This window comes from Gavialis gangeticus, unplaced genomic scaffold (genome assembly GCF_001723915.1).
Source record: "Gavialis gangeticus isolate Ggan-Ray unplaced genomic scaffold, GavGan_comp1, whole genome shotgun sequence".
NCBI lineage: Eukaryota > Metazoa > Chordata > Crocodylia > Gavialidae > Gavialis > Gavialis gangeticus.
Genome location: NW_017729026.1, coordinates 5,897,071 through 5,919,756, shown reverse-complemented (window position 1 = coordinate 5,919,756; position 22,686 = coordinate 5,897,071). Strand labels below are relative to the sequence as shown.

Below are 22,686 nucleotides of genomic sequence, written 5' to 3'. Positions count from 1 at the left end.
TCTTACACACACACACACACACTATTTATATATATTTAAAAAAATACTTAGAAAAAGGTCATGACTGAAGCAATACTGAAAACAAACAATCCTTAAAGATGTGATCAAAGCACGCAAAAGGTGTAGTGTTGCAGAACTTGATTTGCCATTAATTAGCCATTCCTGCTCTGTGGGTAGATGTTATCTGTGTCTTAATCAGTCAGATATTTTCACCTGATCTTTTCACTTAAAAAAAGCAGCAGAAGAAGTAGATTTAATGGCTTTCTTATTTTTACAGCCAGGCAGTGGCAACATAATGTCTTGCAAATTTTAAAAGATATTGTTTCTTTAGCCAGTGTATCTACTCTGCTGTGGGAAAAGGGGCTTATATGATGTTTCACATTAAATTTTTATCCAGTTTTGCCATAAAAATCAAGTCTGTTCGAATACAGGGATGCACTCTTCGTAATGTGCTTTTATATTTGTTTTTAGTATCCTGGGCATAGAAACTAGATGGAAAAACTAGTTCTGATCAATTGGATTCTGAAGCTGAACCAAACCCCTTTAAATTTTGGAAAAATTAATTGCCCCTTTCAACTTCCTTTTTTCAGAGAGGATCAGAAGTGGAAATAGGAGAATGTATACAAATATTTCTTGTGTTGTTCAAAATAGAATAAATTGGAAATCATTTGAACTCTTGAAGTCATGATACTTCCAGTCTTGTTTGTTTATCAAAGAGGTATGTTTAAGTAACTGAAGATGGCTTCAAAATAGTTAGTTTTAATCAAGTTAAATTAACCTGGTAAATATTTTGGCTTTGTAAACAATTTCTGTAGACATCTGAACCAGGAAATATATCAATAAACTGCAGTCTGTAAGTGTATTCTTTCAAACTTTTGCAGCTCTTCCAGTGGTTATTCTAGAGTACTATTTTGAGTGAAAGTAAGGTAAATTTAATATAGTATTTGGTATGTGCAGGTTGAGATCATTTTAATATTCATAGTGTACCTGAATAATAAGCTTGTAGAATATTGTAGGCAAAATGTTGACATCTGGAGACTTACTCTGTTGTACAGTGTAATGGCTCCTAACAGACTGACTCCCAACAGATGGTGGGGGAGGTACAGTATGGTACTAAGATTCTACTTTTCCATGAAAAATGTGCATGGGAGGAGAACATTTTAAGCAGCAAGAAAAAGGTAAACCAGAACTGTGCAGTCAATCAAACAGAACGTGACAAAGCTGCTTTCCCCTTTATCTGAAATGTTAATATAAACTCTCAGCAAAGTTTAGATATCCTATTTAAATTCAAGTCCTATCTAAAAGAGCAAAGTCTATTTAATCTCAAAATGGAACTTGAATAGAACTAAAACATGCAATCTTTATTGGGAGTTTTTATTAAAGGGATAAGAACTTGATGTTTTCTTAGCAAGGAACCCATTGGAATTCCTTTCTAGTCTTATTCCTACTTCCAGTGTCTTCTCAGTGTAACAGTAAATATGAACCAATAAAAACCTAATAGAATTCCCTTATGGTTCACAGCCAATATTTGAGGAGTAGAGGTTTTTCAGGTTTGATTTAAAATTAACTGATCTAGAACAGAGTTGATTAATGATGGGGCATTCCTGCAAAAAATAAGCAAGTAAACTCAAGACAAACAAATATTCAGACTGTTCCTTCTGTGAATATTACAGTCAGAAAAATTACGGGTACTTATGTCCATCTATTAATGTGGCAAACTCTCTATTCAACCTTTTGTCAAACCTTATCACCTCATCATAGGTGCTTATCGATTATGGATTGAACTGGCACTAGGAGTGCCATTAGTTTTGTCACTGCCAGAACTGATGTACTCACTTCACAGGTCTATGCTTGCTAATATCTGTGCCATAAAGATAAATTTATACCTGAACCGTTCATGAAGGTGATCCAGTCCAGATAAACTTCTGAGTTTTATTGCAGTGCAGTCGCATTGGAAAAGCAAGAAGGCTAGCAGAGAGTGTTAAACTGTGCATACTATGATTTCAATATCTCCAGGCAGTGTGCACAAAGAAAATCTAGTGGCAGATATTGCCACTAGGAGAATGACCGAGTCACAGAATATTGAAAAAGTTGTCACGTGCCATTTCTTGTTATCATGACAAAATGACAGAAGGACCATAGGCATAAAAATATTAGTCTTCTTACAATTCTAGGTAAGATTTTTTTTTCTGAGAATGCTCAGTGAGTATCAAATGATTGATGCAAATTACCTTCCACATTTTTATGTGGTAACAGCATTGTATGGAAATTCCTGAATATTTTTTTCCTATTTGTATGCACATTCAGATAGAGGGTGATAGAAATACTGTATTTCCTTGAATACAACATGCCCCCAAAGAAGATAAGCATCTTGTTTTTGAAAGACAGAATGGTTGAAAAATGACCTTTCCCTAAAATACTGGTAAGTACCGTATTTGTCCAAGGGAAACACAGGCACATGATGTATTAGGAAAGCAAAACATTGTGGCTATTCTGTTAACTCTCTACCTGCAGGATAGATAATCCTTATTTTTTCCTCCTAAAATATTTTTATATATGCCTCCCAAGTGATGAACACTAGACATTACATGTGTACCAGCAACACAAATCCCAAGCTAACATCATTTGCTAACAATTTCTAGTCTCTGCTGAAGCGTGATACAAGAAAGCATGATAACAGTTCAGGATTCAGGTGCTTTATTGGAGATCTACAGAAGATGTAGAATATCTCTAATGTCACCTATCCTTACTGTGCCGCAAGGTAGCTAGCGCTACAAATCTTTTATTTTCCTGAGTATCCAATTAAAATAAAATAAAGGCCCAGGAATCTTCCTAAGTGTACTTGATCCGGTTCTGTGTGGAGGGGGAGAAACAACATGTTTATGTAATTTTATAACTAATATAAGCTTATGAGATCACAATTTTTTTTCTGAAAACAAGTTTTTATTTGGTTTGGTTTGGTTTGAAGGACAGCTAAAGGGAAGTAGGGAAAGGAAGGAAAAAGCAGGAAGAAATATTTTTCAAGGTACAAACTGTGTAATGCTTTTCTTTTGGTTTTAGCAGAGAATTAGTGAAGGCTTAAACAGGCAAGCTCCTTAAATGTCTATCCACATCAAGAGAAATTAAGGATACTCAGCACCTTAAGGTGTTGTTCAGCACACTGCCACTGTTGTGCAGCATGCTGCAACAACCGTGTCCTAAATGATATTATGATAAAGAAACACTTTGTTTGATGTCTTAACATTTCCAAGTGGCTCACACTGAGAAAAGGTTAAATCCATTTATTTAGTAGCACTCATCAGTGAAACAGTGGGTGATGTTCGAAGATGGTCCAAAACATGAACACCTTTAACAAAAGTGTCCCACCTTCCATATTTAAGATCTAGGGACCTTCTTTATGCTTTTCCTTAGTTTCCTCTTTTGTCCATATCTTTGATACAGTTTGATTCATTTTCTTGTAGAGAATACTGTTATTGTTATTGGTCTACAGTTTTAGAAGTAAAGTGAAAAGCAAGTACATCAGTAGAATAATAAACTTTTGAAATACAACATTATTCAAAAATACTTGCACAGTTTTGACTTAAATAACATTATCTTACTATTTGCAGTGTTCACTCTCTTGAGAATAGGGAATACTGTGAATATTATGATGACAAGACAACTGAGAGTGACTGCTGAAAATGAAATATTCTAATATTTCACAGAATAGCATTTCTAATATATCTATTTTCTGTCTAATATTTAAACCATGAGAGGAACTTCCATGAATTCAATTGAAATCAATTGGAGCTTTGTTAGACTGTGGAATTCATGAAAACTGTAGGATTTTGGCTGTTATTTAATTAAACAGAAACTCTGCTCAGAATAATAGACTTAAGATGGACTACTGGTTGGATCTGGTTTAGTAATTCCTTTGTTTATGTGATATTTGCATATTTTAATATGAAGCTTCACTATACATGCTAAAACCAATAAAAATACTTTCAAAGTGAAAATAAATCTGACAGCTGGTAGCAAATATGGAACTGGACCTCACAAGGCGTTTTATATATGGGGTTGAAGTGTCAGGGGTAAAAGACACTCTCCTCTCCAACAGTCAAAATGCCTGTGATTGCAAACTATAAAACGTGAATAAGTCCACCTGGTCACACCTATCCTAAGTGCATTATCTGTGATAGCCTTGTTGACTTCCTGTGAACTTATAAACTCAGAGAAAGGGAGAACTTTCTCAGAGAAAGGGAGAACTTCACACTTAGGTCTTTAAAATAAATCCAGTGAATGGAAACTGAGCTCAGGCTCACAGAGGGAGAATGAAGCTTTGGGGAAAAGGGAGTTTCTTCAGAGAAGGGACAATACTGAGAGAGATTTACACTCTGGAACACATTGTGATCTGGCTGCATTTCAAAATGTCCTGGTCTTGCTGAAGAATGTAAATTATGTCTGGTCTAGGATTTTAACATGAGGGACTAGGACTATAACATCACCTAGACTTGCATGTAGTGGAGAGTAAGTGTAGATAAGCTTGAGTGTATGCTTGAGCTGTTTACCATTGTGAAATAATTTTCTGTAATTCTTTTGCTGCATTTGCTAATAAACTAAATTGTTTCAAGAAGACTGTTGCTTATTGTATATTCTTAGTTACACATTCCCGAATGGAAGACATGTGAGGCAAGTCCAGACGAGTGTGCACATGTGGTTTGTGGCACTGCAAACCCATCTGTAGCAGCACAAACTGCATGCACCACACATGCATGCATTTGCCATGCTACTAATTTGCAGCATGGTGGGTTTTTTTGACACTATGATCTCCCGGTGCCCATGCCAGAAAAAAGTTGGGTGGCATACATGGAAGCAGCAAACACCTCCAGAAACCAGAGCCTTGCTGGCCAGAAACATGCTCGGCTGCTGCCCAGGCTCCACATGCCCTGATTGCTGTTACTTCCACCCCAGGAGGTCCCCAGGATCCCAGGTAAGGCTGCTGGAGCTGGCTCAGATGCTGGCCACAGCCTCTTCTACCCCACCGAGGACAACATTCTGCATACCGGAGCATGTGTGCAGGAGTGTTCCCCGGGGACAAGTAGCAGCAGCACAAGTATGTGCCACTGCTATTTGTCCCCAGGGAAACACATGTCCCTGCTCATGGGGGTGTGCCCAGAGGTGCTTGGGTGACTGGTGCCTCCCAAGTCTTGGGGGACACCAGATTGCCAATGGGGGTGTTGTCCGCCAGCCGCTGATCACTGATGGTGGGGGAGGTCCCCCAGCAGCCGATCGCCAAGCTAGCAGTAAAACTGGAAGTGCGCTTCTGGCGGTACTTCCAGTTTCGCAACTGGCACTTCCAGGAGGTGCACAGCCAATCTCAGGGGGTGTACATGCACCCGCAGGCATCCCCTATGCATCGCCAATGCATAGATGTTCAGTTTCATCTGCACAGTACCGAACAGTTGGTACAGACAAGGTTTTGTGCTGAGATCCAATGCCAGGGTAGAAATTGTGAAATTCCACCTCCAAAAAGACAATGCAAAAAAACTTGAAAGTGAAGGTTTGTATTCATATAAAATTACCCAAAGAAAGGCACCTGATGCCCAAAAGTTATCCCACTGCCCTCCCAACTATACAGTTGATCCAATAAAAGATAGTACAAAAAAGCATTTCCTCTTGGGTTGCATTCAGAAAGACTAGAAAAGGGACAGAGAATGAGGACAGGGGACAAGAGTGAGAGTATAAGTTATATATACATATATCATTTTATATACATTTATAATTATATATGTGTTTGTGTTTGTGTGCATCTACAATATATTCATATATTATAGATGTATGAGGGTATGATTGGGATGTGTGTGTATATATGCATTTATGTATAATTCAACATTAGAGATTTTTAATATAGGGTATACTACTTTCACATCTTTATACCAAAAGATCTTTTAGGTCAGGCCTATAAAGTTTCCTTTGATGCTGGCTGGGAAAACTAACAAGGAAGACATAGAAGATTTCACAGATGCTGAGTAAAAACTGTGATAAATGCAATATAGAACAGAAAGCATACAAACCTTGTCAATGAGTGTTATGCTGCTTTTAGTAGTAAAACTGATGTCTCAGAAGGTGTTTTTTTTCTAAGAAGCTTTGAATTCTGTCCCAATTTCTGTCCTTGGATTTGTCTCCTGAAAGCAAACTGAGGAAGGATGACTTGGTTGAATGGACTGTAAAGTGGATAGAAAGCTGGCTGGGTTGTTGAGCTTAATAGGTAGTAATCAATGGCTCCATGTCTAACTGGCAGTCAGTATTAAGTGGTGTGCCCCAGGAGTTGGTCCTGGGGCCAGTTTTGTTCTGTATCTTCATTAATGATCTGGAACTTGGGATGGATTGCAGCTTCTGCCAGTTCGTGGATGACACCAAGCTGGGGCTTGTTGAAGATATGCTGGAGGGTAGGGCTCGAATTCCGAGTGACCTAGACAAATTGGAGGATTGGGCCAAAAGAAGTCTCATGAGGTTCAACAAAGATGCATGCGAAGTCCTGCACTAAAGATGGAACAATCCCATGCGCTGCTAAAGCCTGGAGACTGACTGGCTAGGCAGCAGCTCTGCAGAAAAGGACTTGGGGGGTTATGTGGACAATAAGATGGCTATGAGTCAACGGTATGTCCTTGTTGCCAAGAAGGTTAATAGCATACTGGCTGCATTAATAGAAGTATTGCCAACAGATCAAAGGAAGTAATCATTCTGCTCTATTCTGCACTGGTGAGGCCACATCTGAAGTACTGTGTCCAGTTTTGGGCCCCCCACTATAGGAAGGATATGGACAAGTTGGAGAGAGTCCAGTGGAGAGGGATGAAAATCGCTCAGGGGCTAGGGCACATGACTTCTGAGGAGAGGCTGAGGGAACTGTGCTTATTTAGTTTGGAGAAGAAGAGACTGAGAGGGGATTTGATAGCAGCTTTTAACTACCTGAAGGGTGGTTCCAGTGAGGATGCAGCTACACCATTCTTAGTGGTGACAGATGACAGAACAAGGAGCAATGGTCTCAAGTTGCAGCAAGAGAGGTTTAAGTTGGATATTAGGAAAAACTTTCTCACTAGAAGAGTGGTTAAGCACTGGAACAGGTAACCTACAGAGATTGTGGAATCTCCATCCTTGGAGGTTTTTAAGGCTTGGCTCGAGAAAGCCCTGGCTGGAATTATCTAGTTGAGGATGGTCCTGCTTTGAGCAGGGGGTTGGACTAAATCAGTGTTTCTCAACCTGTGGGTTATGACCCAAAAGTGGGTCTCAACAATATATGAAGGGGTCACGAACAAACTTTGATCCAAAAATGGATCAATGAACTTTAAAAATGGATTCTCCTTTAAAGGAGAAAAAACATGGGAAGCCATAGCTTTACCCATGCAGGCTGGCAGAATTCCAGCTTGCAAGGGCCTATTTGGGGCTCCTCATGCCCCATACACTGTGGGGGGTGGAGCCTGGGGGCAAGGGGCACCAGGTCAGGAGTGAGGGGCACTGCATAGGAGTGGCCATTGCTATTTTACAAATGAGTCCTAGTACAAAAAAGGTTGAGAACCACTGAACTAGATGACCTCCTGAGGTCCCTTCCAACCCTAATTTTCTGTGATTCTTTGATTCTAATCCAAGAGCATGTCATACTTTAAAAAAAGAAAAAAATGAAATTACATTAAGTGAATTTATTCTACATATTAATTATGTACAGAAAAAAGACTTCAGAAATGTTTTAAGGTAGTACAAGAGCACATTGGCTAAAAAGTGGACAAAATGCCCTAAGAGTCTTTTCCATGTCTATTATCAGTGATATCATGACAGGGATACCTAGAATTCCATTAATCCTGCTGCTGTTATAGAAGTACAAGAGGATCTATGCTTAATTTTACTGGCACTGTAGCCAAGCATTAACATCTGTAATTATAAAGACCAGGTTACTTTTTGGCTTCAAGCCAGCAGTGCTCAACCTTTTGGCCCCACGGACTGGATGAGTGACACTGACCTGGTCCACAGGCCAGATTGAGCATTGTGCACCAGGATCAGTCACTGAAGCGTGGCTCTGCTCCCTTCCTGCCCTGAGCACTGACTGGTGATATATGTATAATTTTCATTAGTGCTCTATGTTTCTGTCTGCCTTTCTGTTCATTTTCACATTAGATTAAAATTATTGCTTACAAAATTTTTAGAACTAGGACATGAACACCTCATGCCTCCCAAGGCTGGAGGGGCATGGCAACCGCCCACAGGCAGCAAGTGGCAGTGGCAGGGGCATGTCGGCAGTGAGTGGGGACCACCTGCAGGCAGCTGTAGTGATGTCGGCGGCGAGGGGTGGGATGGCGAGCACCGAGTGGTGAGCAACGACTGCCCGCAGATGCCACTGGCCAATCTGGTGGTGGCGGCCAATCTCAGGGGGTGCTCATGCACACATGTGCACCCCCTGCGCACCCCCTGCGCATCACCAATGAACTAGGATCTAGTATGCAGATATGAAAAAGATTCTTTATCACCCAACTTTCTTTTGAAGAAGTTGAGATGTGCTGGACTTCTCTTGCTGACAATACCTGGATCTTAATAGGAAAAGATCACTGTTAAGTGATTCTCAATTGAGAACTCTCTCATTTCTTCTGTAGGGCACTCAGCAAGGCATATTTGTTTATGCAGCACATTGATTAGCCAACTTGGCAGGGTGACAGTTCATGAATTTAAATAGTCTCAAAGTGAGTATTTTATGGAATGAAGTTTGAAATTGCCCAGATGCTGCAACAATGGGTGCTTTAAAAAATCTAAATATTGATAATAATAAAAACTAACTGTACCTCCTGAGTAAAAATGGTTGACATCAGGTAAAGATGAAACTCCTAAATATGTTATGAACTTCAACTTAAGTTGTGTCTTAAATGTAAATGGCCAGAAAGTAAAGCTAGCACATATCAAAACAAAGACATATGCAAGTGATAATTGTGAGGTTTCAATTACGTACATTATTAGCCACTCCACTGTTACATACGTAATAAAATCTCTTCCTGTTATACTCCTGCTTTGCCAGTTACTCACAGTTTTATATGTTTCGTTGCCGTCTGTTATGCTAACACACTACAAGCCTTTTCCTTTTTTGGCTTGGCTTGGCTTGCCCAGAGGTCATAGGCAGTTTTTTAGACCTAACAGGTATGGATATATTTGGCTACTCATCCAAACTTTTGGTTGCTATTTAGAGCAGATTCTGGAAGCTACTTGCAATTTTCCTGTGGTGATTATAGCCTCAGTACTGATGTTTATATTTTCATACATGCTCCAAAATGAGCAGATTGCTGCTGCTTAAATAATGGGCTTCATGTTTCCCCCCACCCTTAATTTAGATTCAGCACACAACAACATATAATGAAAGTCCTCTGTATTTACTGCTTTCTGTTACATGTGTGCAAAATATCCAGTATGATGAATGATAAAACACAGCATATTATTCCCTTGGATCGGCCTTGCGAATAATCGGATTATTCTCCCTACAAGAGTACTCTTGAGACTGCTTTGTGGTCAGCAATATAGATTGGAAGGACAGAGAGAGCCCACTGATGTGGATAATGATCATTGCTGAGAGGAGGCTCTTGTTTCACTGGTATACAGAGCAGACTTTCTTAGATATTTAAAAAAAACTACTTTATTTACAGTTTTTCAGTAAAGTAAAGAAAGCAAAACTGCTGTATTGGCAGTGAGTTCCACCCACTGGCTGCATTTTTGATTCCTGTCCTAAAAATGATCTATGCTTTGTAATTTTTCATGGGAAGATTATTGTCAGTGCCCTGAATTTGGGTGCTAAAAGATCATAGAAAAATATACTAGAATGACATGAGATAGCCTGAGGTTATTAGCCTCTTATTATGGAGGGTGAGGCAGCCTGTGAGAAAGGACAGTAGCATTCTTTTCAACAAAATTTGGTTGACTGTGTGAATCAACCTCTGGTTGGTTCAGAAAGGTGCGGAGCAAAAATGCTTAAATACGTTCTAAACTTATGTTCCCTTTTGCACTGAAGGGAAAATATATTAGTAGAGATTTGAAAGCTGGTTCTTAGGATGTGCTGCTGCTCATGTTTTATTACATGTCAGATTCGGAAGCTTAGTCTGTCACTGAAGAAAATACTGAGAGGTGAGAGTGAGTTTGCTGATGGTTGGGGAGGGGAGGGAATGGGTCATTATTAAGGCTATGCAAAGCTTTAGTCACTGATTCAATTCAGCAGAGATTCAGCCCAATTTGGCACCCAAACCTCCAAATCCGAATCAAAACAGGAGACCTTTCAATCTCTCCAAATCAAATCAGAGCCCTCCAAACCGATTTGGAGAGTTTTGATGATTCAGACGTAGACACAGCTTTAAACGTCTTTTCTACATACCTGGAGGTACCAGGTGGCTTGTGAACACTGAGATGCTGGGGCGGATGGAGCGTCCTATAGGAGCACAGCAGGGTCCCCAGCGTGCTTGGCAGCAGACCCAGAAGTGGATCAGAAGCACTTCTGGTCCACTTCTGGGTACACTGCAGAACATGCAGGGGATCTCGCCCCCCAGCGCAGTGACTGGTGCCTCCTGGGTTGTGGGGGGAACCCGAGGTCTCCCCATGACCAATCACCGGCCCAGGGGTGGGGGCATGGGATGTGGGGGGTGGTCCCCCACGCACTCTGCAGCAGACCCAGAAGTGGACCTGAAGTACATCCTTGCGCTCCTGTGGGACGCTCCAGCTGCCCCACCATCTCAGTGTTCACAAGCCGTGCCTGGTACCTGGAGGTATGCAGAAAAAATATTTAAATCTGTGTCTAAGGCCGAACCGCTGATTCTCCGAATCAGCATTGAATCTTCAGATTCAGATTTGGTTGAATTGAATCAGGACAGTGACCCGAATCAATGTGTCAAATCACTGTCCCCTGAAGCAGGCCAAATCCAAATTGAATACGGCCCGCTTCACACACCATGGGTCATTATGGCTTTCTGGTTGAGAACTCATGTGATCTGAATCTCCTTTCACTTTGTTGGCACTCTGTTTTCAAGCAATATTGCCATAAAAAAACAATAGCCCCAAATGGCTAAAGGCATGTGCCCTGTCGTGTAATGAGCATTGTTCTGCTTTATTTTAGATAACAGCTGCTGGTGGGCATCTGAAATTTACCATTTCCTATAGCCTCTCAGGGCAGGAAGAACCACTTCAAACAATACTTCACTCTGATGTCATAATAGAGGTACAGTATTTCCATTTCTGATGATTAACTTTAATCCACCTCTTTACATGATTATTTAAGGCTTGTGGCATCCAAAACTGATCAGGTATCACTGTTATTCAAAGATGTGTCTGCAGACAATTTATGCAGCATCAAATAAGGACCATATCTTATATACCTAATACGCATCTATAGGAGCCTTTTCTGATATTAAAAAGTACTGTCGGATTATATTTACAGTGATGAGCTAGACAAATGAAGAACTGGTAGTATTGGCTGATTGAAATGGGAAGTAAATTCTTTAAACTAGTATCATATCTTAGACAGTTGTAGTATTATATTGTCCTGGAGACTGTGCTTCAATGGATTTAGTTGTATTTTCTGATGCCCATGCTAAGCCATGCAGCTGGATGGATACCTGTTAGCTCACTGGGATTTTGCTTATACTGACTATAAGCTGTTCCCAAACCATTCCCTCAATTTTTGTCAGTTTATTCTATCACCCATAATTCTTCAAATTATTTGTTTCATATGGTGGGTATAGGTTGTAGCCATGCTGGTCATAGTCTTCTAAAGTCTTAGTATAAAATGAATGATGCACTCCTTTGAAGAGCAATGGATAATCAGTCTGTGGCAATCCTGGTACATAGTGTCCTTATATACTGATCAGTAACCGTTTGCACTAAGGGTCAGATTCAGTTCTGTTTATTAGAAGTGTAACTGGACTTCAGTGCCTAAAGTCAATCCTATTTCACCCTGAAATATGTTAATACAAAAAATCTGTGCATCCTTCCCATCCTTGCTTCTTTTTTGTGACTCAATTGCAAAGGTAAGATTACAGTGTTACAAAAGTATATGCATTAATGGATTTTCAGGGACTTGAACAGGGAGGAATAGAATAGCACTTAGGTGTCTTTTTCCATTTAGATGCCCAAAGATGGAATAGAATCTGTCCCTAAATGTCTACAATGATACACCATCTTTTCTACCCCTTTTATATTTAACTGAATCCCTAATATCTATCTCTAGGGAAGTGGCTTTAGAATCAGCACTCCAACAGATGGGATTCACCTGCAGCCATTTGAGGAGCACACAGAAGAAATTGTTCTGAAACCAGATTCATTTACCGTGTATGGCACTGACATTCCAGTCAGCAAAAGGGAATTCATGACAGTGCTGGCAAATGTAAAGAGGCTTCTAATAAGAGCCACATACAGCCATGGGATGAATGCCATCTACAGGTAGATTTGGGAACTACATTTGTGACAATATTTTGCAGACAGCCTGGTGTGTCTTTTTATTTTCTCTTTATGCAGGCTGCACGTTGGTATAATTTAAGAAGATGGTCACTGTTTATTTTTCACTATGAAACTAGCATACATTTAAGCCTTTTCATCTATGAATAGTCTGCCATTTTTTGGGGGGGGTGGAGTTGTTTGTTTTCTTTTACTGACTACCCTACCACACAGAGAAGTCATATGGGCTATTAAAGGGACCATCATAATTCCATAAATACATACACTTTGGGGGAGTATATTTCCTTTTCACACAAAATTCATTCTGGTAGAATGCAGCAAATTCTGTGAATATGAGAACAATCTCTAATTATTGTTTCCCTGTGTCATTCTCGTGTTTTATATGTTAATCCGTTCTGTTATTGTAAGCCACCCAGACCGATTGTTGGGAAGAGCAGTATATAAACTGAACAAATAATAATAATACGAAGAGACAATATCATAATAAAACAATGAATTGAAGATAGATTCTTTAGCCTTTTAAATGCATAATAGCCAAATTGACAAAATATAGCCAGAGAGATTTTTTTAAATAAGCATTGCATGCAAAAGTAGGCAATCCCAAACCTTTCCCCGGATTTATGTCAGATTAGTCTGGACTTCTTAAAATCATTGGTTTCATTTGAAGTCTTCTGAAGTTTTAGTATGAAATCAATGATGTATTTTTATAAGGATGTTTATAAGAGCTGGCACAGTAGCTCTCTCATCTGGGTTGGGGTTGACAACCTATGGCTCACAAGTTGACCTGCAGACTATTGGATCCAGCCCATCAATGTTAGGCTTTCGTGGCATTTGCTGTTGGGGACTTCTTTCATGGCACAACAGTGAGAAGTGCCAGTAGCTAGGACTTTCCCTGTGCTGTGGTCAGGAGCGGCAGCAGCAGATGTGTCCTAGTGCCCATCTGCCTCTGATCCAAGCTGAGTAGTTCTGGCACATGGTCTGAAAAGTTTGCCAGCTGCTCATCTAGGAGGCTGTGATGGATAGCCTATAATGTCTACAGAAGTATGTGGTTCAGTTTCTAACACTAACATTGGATTTGAAATGTCTCCCAGTGCTTTAGTGGACACTCAAGGAAGGCCAAAAAGCCTTTCTTGTAATATTTATACATTTTTTCTCAGCCACATGAATCTTATTTGTAAAATATAGTAATGGGATTAGTTCCTGATTATGTTACATTACAGCTTTGCGCTCATGGACTGCGTCCAGATGTGTGCACACGTTTGGTTCCCCAGGGAATTGTCTCACGGAAGGCCCATCCCATGCATGCTTTGGCACATGGCAAGTTACCCCAGGTGCAGTAGGGGAGAGCACTGTCCTGGCCCTAGAAGCCTTATCTGGGGTCCTCCTGGGGTTGTAGCCGCATCGCTTCTGCCACACAGAGCCTAGCCAGCAGTGGAGTGAGGCTCCAGCCAGCCAGGCTCTGGCTTTGGGCAGCCCATGCTGCCACCACATGCACCATTCTGCTTTCATTTTCAGCGGGGGCGGGGCGGGGTTGACCCCTGGATATCCAGGGGTCAAAAAAACCCTTCCATACTGCTCCCTTGCAGAGCAGAGAACAATTCAACGTGCAGTATGCGGTGCCACAGACATGTCTGCAGTACCACATACTGCATGGCTGTGCTTGTCTGGACATGGCCATGAGGTAGAAAACCTGAAAAGTACCTAACCTACAAATCAGTCACTTCAATCTCTAAAACAGTTTTAAATGGAGGAAGCCAATAGCACTCCTGTAATTACTTTCCAAGAGTAAAGTAACATCTGAAGGAGAAATACCAGCACCTCTGTCTTGCTCTGTTCCTTCAGAATATATTCCTAGATGAAGTATCTGGAAGCATCAGCTCACATATTCAGGACTTTATTTCAAACCATTTTTAGGGCTCTAAAGTGTAATCATTTTAAGTGACAGCAGGCTGAAACACGGTAAACAATTTGAGATCATAGAGGTAGATTTTGTTTCTATGCAGGGTGTCGTAAATTAATGCAGCAATTATTTTGAGTTCTTAGAGAATTAAACATAGATCCCAATGAATTGAAGCTGAAATATAGGTCACTGAGCACCTGCAGCTTGCTGACATGAACCTTTCAGTTGGCGTTCACTTGTGTTTTTCTCTTAAAGAGCTTGGTTTCTTTTTTTATCTTTTCTTTTCCTTTCACCTGCTTTGTTACTTTATAGTACTTCTGTGTTTTGCTCCTTCAAATTTGAGAACTGGCCGAATTGCAAAAACTGGCTTTAGAACTAAACTTTTCTAAACTCAGTTATGTTTGCATCTGGCCTTTTACCATGACCTACAACAGGGCTGTCCAAGTGGCAGCCAGCAGGCTGCAACGGGTAAAGTTGTGGCTCCTGGACTCTTGCCTAGCTGCCACTCCATGGCTCCAGCTGCAACAACAGCCAGTCTCTGAGCTTCTCCATCTCCCTCTGGCTTTCACTGCCTAGCCCTACATCAGGCTAAAGGAGCTTAGTGCAATGTGGGCAAAGGAAGAGTGGGAGACACAGCATAGCTGGACACAATGCACCTGGGGCAGTGGGGGAGGTGTGGTGCATCGGGCAGTGAAGGAAGTTGTTCATGCAGCCTATGGGGCCCATGGCTTGATTTGCTGTAGCCCTCAGGCATGTGACCCTTGTTAGTGTGGTCTGCATGGCATTCAGTTCCTGTTCATTTTGCAGTTGGACAGCCCTTACCTACAATTAAAGAAATAACCCTTCAGCAGGTTTAGTTCCAAATCCAAACTTCAACAAATATCAAAGAAGTTCAGATCCAAAGAAGGTCTTCAATTGGACCAGTCTCCACTTAAACTCTCTTGTATTTTTCCTAAAAACTTTCAGATAATTTATTTGAAAACTTTCCTTTTCCTCTTTCCTTTTGATGTTCTACAGCTCACGTGAACTAAGGAGAACCCCTCTTAATGTTCAAAATATATATATATTTATCCCTAAGCAGTACGCATGCAGATCAAATATGAAAGATATACTTTATAAGCCCATATGCACAGCCCAAACTATAAATTTAAGGTATAGACATAAAGATAATACCTAGCTATTATATAGAACTTTTTTTTTTTATCAGTAGACCTCAAAGCTCTTTACAAAACCTCATTATAGTTAAGCCTCATTTTTGTGGATGGTAAATTCAGACGATAGAAAAGAGAAGTAACTTGCCTGGGGTCACTCAGTGAGTCAGTGGCAGGGCTGAGAACCTACATTCCTGAATGCTCTATCTAAACCAGTGGAGTGCTTTATTCACTTTCCAATAGTGCCTCCCCTTAGCTCTATGGTAAATAGCAGTCTAGACCCTTGAGAGTTACAAGGAAACTGGCCTGTTGAACTGGTCTTGAATAACTGGTCTTAAAGAAACTCACCCAAAAAAGTATGTGGATCAGAATGAAGATCTGTAATCAGTGCTTTGCAGGGTTGTGATTGTTTCTCTCCAGTTATGCTGGGTTTGTGGCCAGAAATGTAGGTCCCTGTAGGGTTATGATAAATAAGTAATTGTTAATAATTTTGGAATGTGTTTTCTATTTGTAATACTGTTAGCTAAAAATGGCTTTAAGTTTCTGCCACACTTCTAACCTTTCCTTGAAAGGCCAAGAGCAGAATATCCCTAGTTGCTGCTTCACAAAACAGCAAGAGCTGGTAAAATTGTGGCCCATCCCATTGTGTTGTTTGAAATACTTTTCTGTATGTGTATATAACATCATCAATACTATGAAAAACCTTTAAGACTCTCAGGACCTTTTGATTTTTTGATTAATACTGTTTATTGAGTGTCATCTGTGTGCTCAGTGCTGCTCGCTACAGAGGAAGACATGGTGTGAAAATCATAGCCAAGTTAAAATTAAGTTTTACCATTGAGGCCATGATTTCACCTGTGGTCTTTTTCCCAAGACCATACAGTCTAATTAAGACAGTGCTTTCCTGCCCATTATGTCCTATCCATTTTGCTGATTTTCAGTGTGTGCCTAGTTCTTTTATTGTTTTCAGATTCTATATCATTATAGTAAAGTGCTTTAGGCACAGTGACCTAGCCTAATTATATTTACTATCTTGCAAAGGACTTGATCCAATTTTCAGCATTCTTTGTAGGCCCGACAAGGCTCCCTGTGTAGAGGATGTGCTTTGTGTCATTCAGCAGCAACTCTCTTGATTGATTAAGAAGCAGGGTTGATAGGTTCTGAGATAAGCCATATGTGCCCAGAGATCATATTGTCCCTTGTGTGAAACAAGCAGGTCATATGAGTGACTGTATTCCTTGTGAGTCTGGTGAAGGTGCAGAGGACCCTCTCCTGCCAGTAAATACTTGAGGGTTATTAGATTTTCTCATGAGACATAGCAGGATGGTTTGTTGATCAATGTTATGCAAAGAGTCAGTCACAGCACTGAGAATTGAACCCAAGTGTCCTGAGTCTTCAAGATCATTCCCCTTTCCATTTATATCTTTTTATCCTGATGTAATGGCAATAAACATTAGAAACCTTATAAGCATCAGTATAATTATTTGAAGGCACTTCCTATTCATGTACTAATATTGTAACCCTAAATTAAGCAATAACATTTGATTGTGAATGACTTGTATATTATTGCTCTATCTCCAGAGTAGGAGGCTTCCTTAAATTATTATCTAAACAAAAAATCACTCAGCAGAGGTAAAAATGCAACGGACAGTTTGAAAGCCATTACTGATTCTCTTTCAACTGGGGAATTCTACTATAACTGGTGGCATCATTAAAACTAATGCTACTTTAGTATACACTGAAGCACTATTGTAAAATGCAAGAATTGAACAGTTGTCTTGTATCATGTTAAATCCAACATGAGGCTGCTCCAACAAGGCAAGTAGGGATGAATTTAGCCTTTGCCAATTTGACTGATGCAGATGGACACTGTGGAACCTGATAGAAATGGCAATAAAGAGAATGGAAAACTTGCAACCTCATGTAGAATCACTCCCAACTTTAGTGGAGGAGGATGAGAAAGGAAAAGTAGTGAAATGTCCCTTAGTCTATCACATCTGCTACAAGACAAATGAGGAATGTTCAGGCCAGTACTTCAGAAACCTCATGTAGCCAATGCATTTCAGATGCTTGCCAAAGTAGACAGTAAACTAAGCTGATACCACCTAAAACATTCACTTCCCTTTTAATCTTATTTGTATTTAGAAGTCAACAGTTGCCTGCTGACAGTAACAGTCAGCTTAAATATTTGGTCTAGATGTTAAATCTCAGATTGTGCATGTATTTTTAGAATCCAGTGCCCCATTACTGCCAGCATTATGTATTTTAATGAAACCAGAATGGCATTTGAGGAATAAAAATTACAACATTGAAGTACAAAAAAAATGCACTGCAGCTTTCTTCAATGAGTAATTGTTTAACACTGAAAACTGTTAAACACATTAAAATCCCATTTACCAAATAGCAGAACCTAATGAAAATTGGAATTCTTCGGTGCATGCAAATGTAGCATAATACCAGGCAGAATGTTTCTGTGTGTAACAGTGTCTCATTGTTGTAAATGATATTGCATGGGCTTGGGTGGGAACTAGCTGTAGTTCAACAGGCAAATGAGATTCAATGTTTTGATAGCAATTTTTGCTTCATTTATAGATCTTTATTCCTAAGTTCTTTGATATACTGTGTGCCTTTTTCTGACTATCTAGTCAAATTCTTTAATATCTAATGCACAAGGGATTTTTCACTGTAAGTAGAATTCAAAAAAAAGTAACTGCAGAATAGAGATGAAGCAAGGAGCAGGGAAAGAATGATAAAAGAGAGAGTGAGATCTTGCTGTAGACTCACCTGTGAACAACCATTACCTACACTGGGGGTGGGATTTATTGGAGGGGTTCCAGTCTTCTGCACTGGTGCCAATTTGGATTAAAGTCTCTAGGTGTGCATTCCTTATGTGCAGTTAGCTCAATCTCCCCCTAAATGCCTCATTCTTACAAGGATAGTTCTTATATTCTCCAGAGAACCTTCTCCTGGCTCCTGGTAGGCCATTTCTCTCCTTTTCTGTTATCTCTTTCTCTCTGGGAGAAAACCATACAGCTGGCTTGAAAAAGGGATTTTCTTTCATTGGAATTTTTTAAAAAGGCACTTGTTTTTTTCTTTCTTGGATACTTTTCTCTTGTTTTTTTTAAAGCAAGATTTTTTTCAGGTTCCTTTATGCAACCAAAAGCCAATGCTTTTGGTTTTAAAAGACAAATATTTTTTGTTTTCTCCCCAGTGGAAATTGGACTTTTTTTAGTGCAAATTGCCATCTAGGTGAAAAGGCCTTTTCCTCTGAAAAGACATTTCTTCATAAAATTTTCAGCTCCTGGTAATCAAGCCTCTTCTTCCAGGGTGCTCATCTGAACTTCGTCAGCTCCCAGATTAGAAGTCTGATAGGAATTAACTCCCAACATTAATTTTTCAGATGCAGTGCAGGACTGCATTTCCCGCTTTCCAAAAGGCATAATGTCAGCTCATGAAGTTCTGGTGACTCTTTCCGAAAGGCATAATGTCATCTCAGCTCATGATTCATGAAGTACTGTTCTAAGTGTTGCTCATCTCTCTTGTAGCCCAGTAGAAAAACCAGCATTGCCAGTAATCCAGGGTGGACCAGCCCCAGGCACTGATTTAGAGGTCATGCAAGACTCACTATAGCTGCCGCCCCCACCTCAGCCACGACTGCCATCAGTGGGCAAAATTAATTTTGCCATCGTGGGGCAAAATTACCTGTTATGTTTCTGTTGCACCTGATTCTCATACGCGGAGAAGCTTCCTGCTTTTCCTTCGCCGTTCTCCTCCCATTCTTCTTGCTTGCAATTATATATCAACTTGCAAGTAATCTATTGCCTAGGGGGACCTTTAACTAAAATAATGATTAAAGTAACTGTCAGCTCTGATGACAGATGTTTTGACTTGCTGATTCAATGTTCCAAGGTAAACTTTGTTTTTAATAAAAATAATGCACTATGTTTGGCCCTAATCCATTATAGAAAAGACTGAATATGCTAGACTTTACACTGCACAAGCTTAGTATTGATTTGTTAATTTATTGACCCTCCTCTCCCCACATTCCACAAAGGAACTGAAAGGAAGTTCAAAGTTGATCAGCTTTAGGGCTAGCTACCACTAAGAAAAATATCAGTCACATCTCTAAGATGCCTAAATAAGTCCACGAGGTATGGCTTTTACATTTCCTTTGAGTTTGCTGCTGCAAGAACAGAAAAATAGTAGATATTTCCACCTTTCTCTTTTCTCTTGGTGGTACTTGAAGAACTGGGACTGATCAAGGGAGATTCCCTTTCTCTCTTTCTCATGTGTAATGGTATTGATTTTCTCCTGGACAGAGCTGAAAAGGTGAAATCCTTTTTAGAGAGATGAATCTTCAGAAAAAAAGAGTATTTCATAATCAAAGCTTAGTAATTGTAATATTTTGTTTAAGGAGGAGAAAGCGATTTTATTCTGTAAGGTTCATTGGCACCAGTTTGTTAACAGGCAGGCTATTATATATACATCTCTAATGGAAGTCAAAACATGTAACTTATAAACTAAGAATAGTCTTCCTGCTACTTATACAGTATTATGAGAGTTTTTAATGTGTGCTGACCATGTTCTTCTTCATATGATGGATAGAAATAGCAACAAAGCTGCAGACATTGGACTAGGAAATTGAGACACTGGAAAAACAACTACCTTATTTTTAAGCAACCAAACAAGTGCAGAATAATGAATCTCACTGGGTACATCTACACATGCATTAATGTGCTGTAGTTACTGTGCATTATGTTTAGTACTTGTAATAACAGGTACTAACTAAATGTGCAGTAACCAGTGCTACTTCACAGTAACACTGGCACACCCCTTTTTAGTGATGCTAATGCTCCGTAGACTAATTCAACTATGCATTAGTGCAAAAGCATGGCTTTTGTCATGATCTTATGTAAACATGCCCATTATTAACTCCCAGTTCCATCCAGCTGCAAACATACTGCTATAAAATCTGTACTTTATTCACAAGTTGATTGTTTTATTTTTTGTTAAACATAGGTTGAGTGGGGTCAGTCTGGAAGCTGCTGATCGTTATTCAACTGGCAGGAATGTGGCGACTGCTGTGGAGGTTTGTCAGTGTCCCCTAGGGTATGGTGGCACCTCTTGTGAAGTGAGTATTAAGAGAGTATTAAGAGAGTCAAGAGATGTATCTTTCGTGCAAGTAGTTGTGTTGACACAACAGTCCAACAATTCCAATCTGCCTTAATGCAAAATAGCAATTAAGCTGTCCTAGTTAATAAATTTAGGATCATATAGGAAATTGCTACTTAAAATTTCATATTCACAACTGGCAACCTTGTAATCTTTAAGAATTCTTGTAATCATTTCCAAAGTTCCTAATTATATAGAAGACATAGTTTTGGATCCCAAAGTCCCATTTCTTACATAAATCTTGTGTGTTTCCTTGCTTAGTTACTTTAATTCACAAGAGATAGATATAAAAGCTTTATTGCGAAAATTAAAATTAAGTTGACACATAGCTTTGTAAGAGTTGAAAGACAATACAGGACCCTGTGCATGGTGGCTATGTAGGTACATATTTGTTGCATCTTAACACAAACTATGACAGCAGTTAATGATTACATTAGTCCAGGATAAAATAATGGGGAAGTTTCCACATGATGCTATGGTAAGAAGAGAGGCAGGATCCTATACATTACTGGTTCTGTGACCATTTGATGTTGTCAGGCAGGAAGCTGCATTAGATGATCCCTCAAGGGCCCATCCAGCCCTGCTTTTAGATGAATATATGATAGTCTGAGGTGCCTCATCAGCTTAAAGTAGTGCTGGAATGCTCAGGAGGCTCTTAGGATGTTGTTCTATATTTGAAAATAGTTCAAAGCCCAATAATCTGCACATTACATTATGGAGGAAAGACAGTTTTCCAAAAACAAAGGAAAGAGGTTCTGTTGGCTCTTCAGCTTTTTTGTTTATTTTACCAATGATAGATGTAAAGATACTGTACATACATGTGAAACATGTGCTGTGTTTGAGTACTAGAAGGATATGGCAATTATATAGCTTGTGTTGAATGAACTGGATTACTAGCATCACTGTTATTGAATCTCTCCTTCTGTCCTTCGGGTTTTTGTGTATTGCTATTTATGGTTTTCCTTTTGTTCTGTTGTTGTTGAAGGTTATAAGTTTAACGTAACCACGCATTCAAAATGTGAACATATTCACACAGATTCACTAACATATGTGCATTGTGTGTGCACATAACTACACATATGCTTAACTGACTTATAAAGAACATGGCTTGAGGTAAGTAAGGAACATAACATTCTTCAAAAGCTATGCCTCTAAGGAAGTGGTTTCAAGCACCAAGACGCTCTGCTTCACAAAACTACAAACAATGTGCCATTTACACAGACACTTTAGGCGTTTCCTTGTCAGTTCTCTTTTTCTTTAAAGCATCCCATGCTTATATATGATATTTAGGGCTTAGAGTCTCATTTCATGCCAAATGCTTTCGTGTGTTGCTGGGGCTAGAAATACTAATCTAGAAAGAAGACCTAAAGGCATTTGTGGAGATTCATATCAAAATCATACAGATGTGAACACAATCAGATGAAAATAGAACTTAGATGCAGCTTTTTGGAGTAGCTACAATTACTTGAGAAGGCCCAGTCATGTGTTGACTTCTCTATTATTCCTCCTAATTCAGATTTTAACTTTGATCTCCAAGCCAGAAATTTTAGTTGTTCCATGTCTTCAACTGTCTCTAAATCTGACTATTGCCACCTGTAGAACATGGTACAATTCTTATCTACCTTGATGCTGCTAAAATTCCCTCTCCAACCTTTTACCCATTTCTCATCTTGATTGTTTCAAATTTTCTGATCTCCACATCATCCAGGATGTTACAACCAGACCTCCAGAAAGTCAGATACCCTTGTTTATTTTGTTCAAATGATTCACAAGTACCACCAGTTTATAACATTTCCCATGGATCTGATACACATTAAAGCCCAGATCCTACAATTAACAGTGAAGATCACAGTAGTATAATTGATAGGATTCTGTGTGGATGCAGGATCCAAGCTTCTGTGCTCTCAGTTGCATGATTGGAGACTTTGGGCTGAGGGAATAACATACTGTAGAGGATTCTTTTCAAGAAATTTAGCCTTTTAATTTTATACTGAATGTCAGCAAGAAGAGCATGAT

The 22,686-nt window shown here is 39.6% G+C and overlaps 1 protein-coding gene across 1 annotated transcript in view; it reads left to right on the top strand.

The window, feature by feature from the left end:
* Positions 1–22,686, top strand: part of LAMA2 (laminin subunit alpha 2) — a 576,898-nt gene that overhangs the window by 226,794 nt on the left and 327,418 nt on the right. The window contains exons 12-14 of the mRNA XM_019520301.1: positions 11,111–11,212; positions 12,221–12,432; positions 20,518–20,629. Of these exons, the coding sequence (XP_019375846.1) occupies positions 11,111–11,212; positions 12,221–12,432; positions 20,518–20,629 (426 nt within the window). The remainder of the gene's footprint in view (positions 1–11,110; positions 11,213–12,220; positions 12,433–20,517; positions 20,630–22,686) is intronic.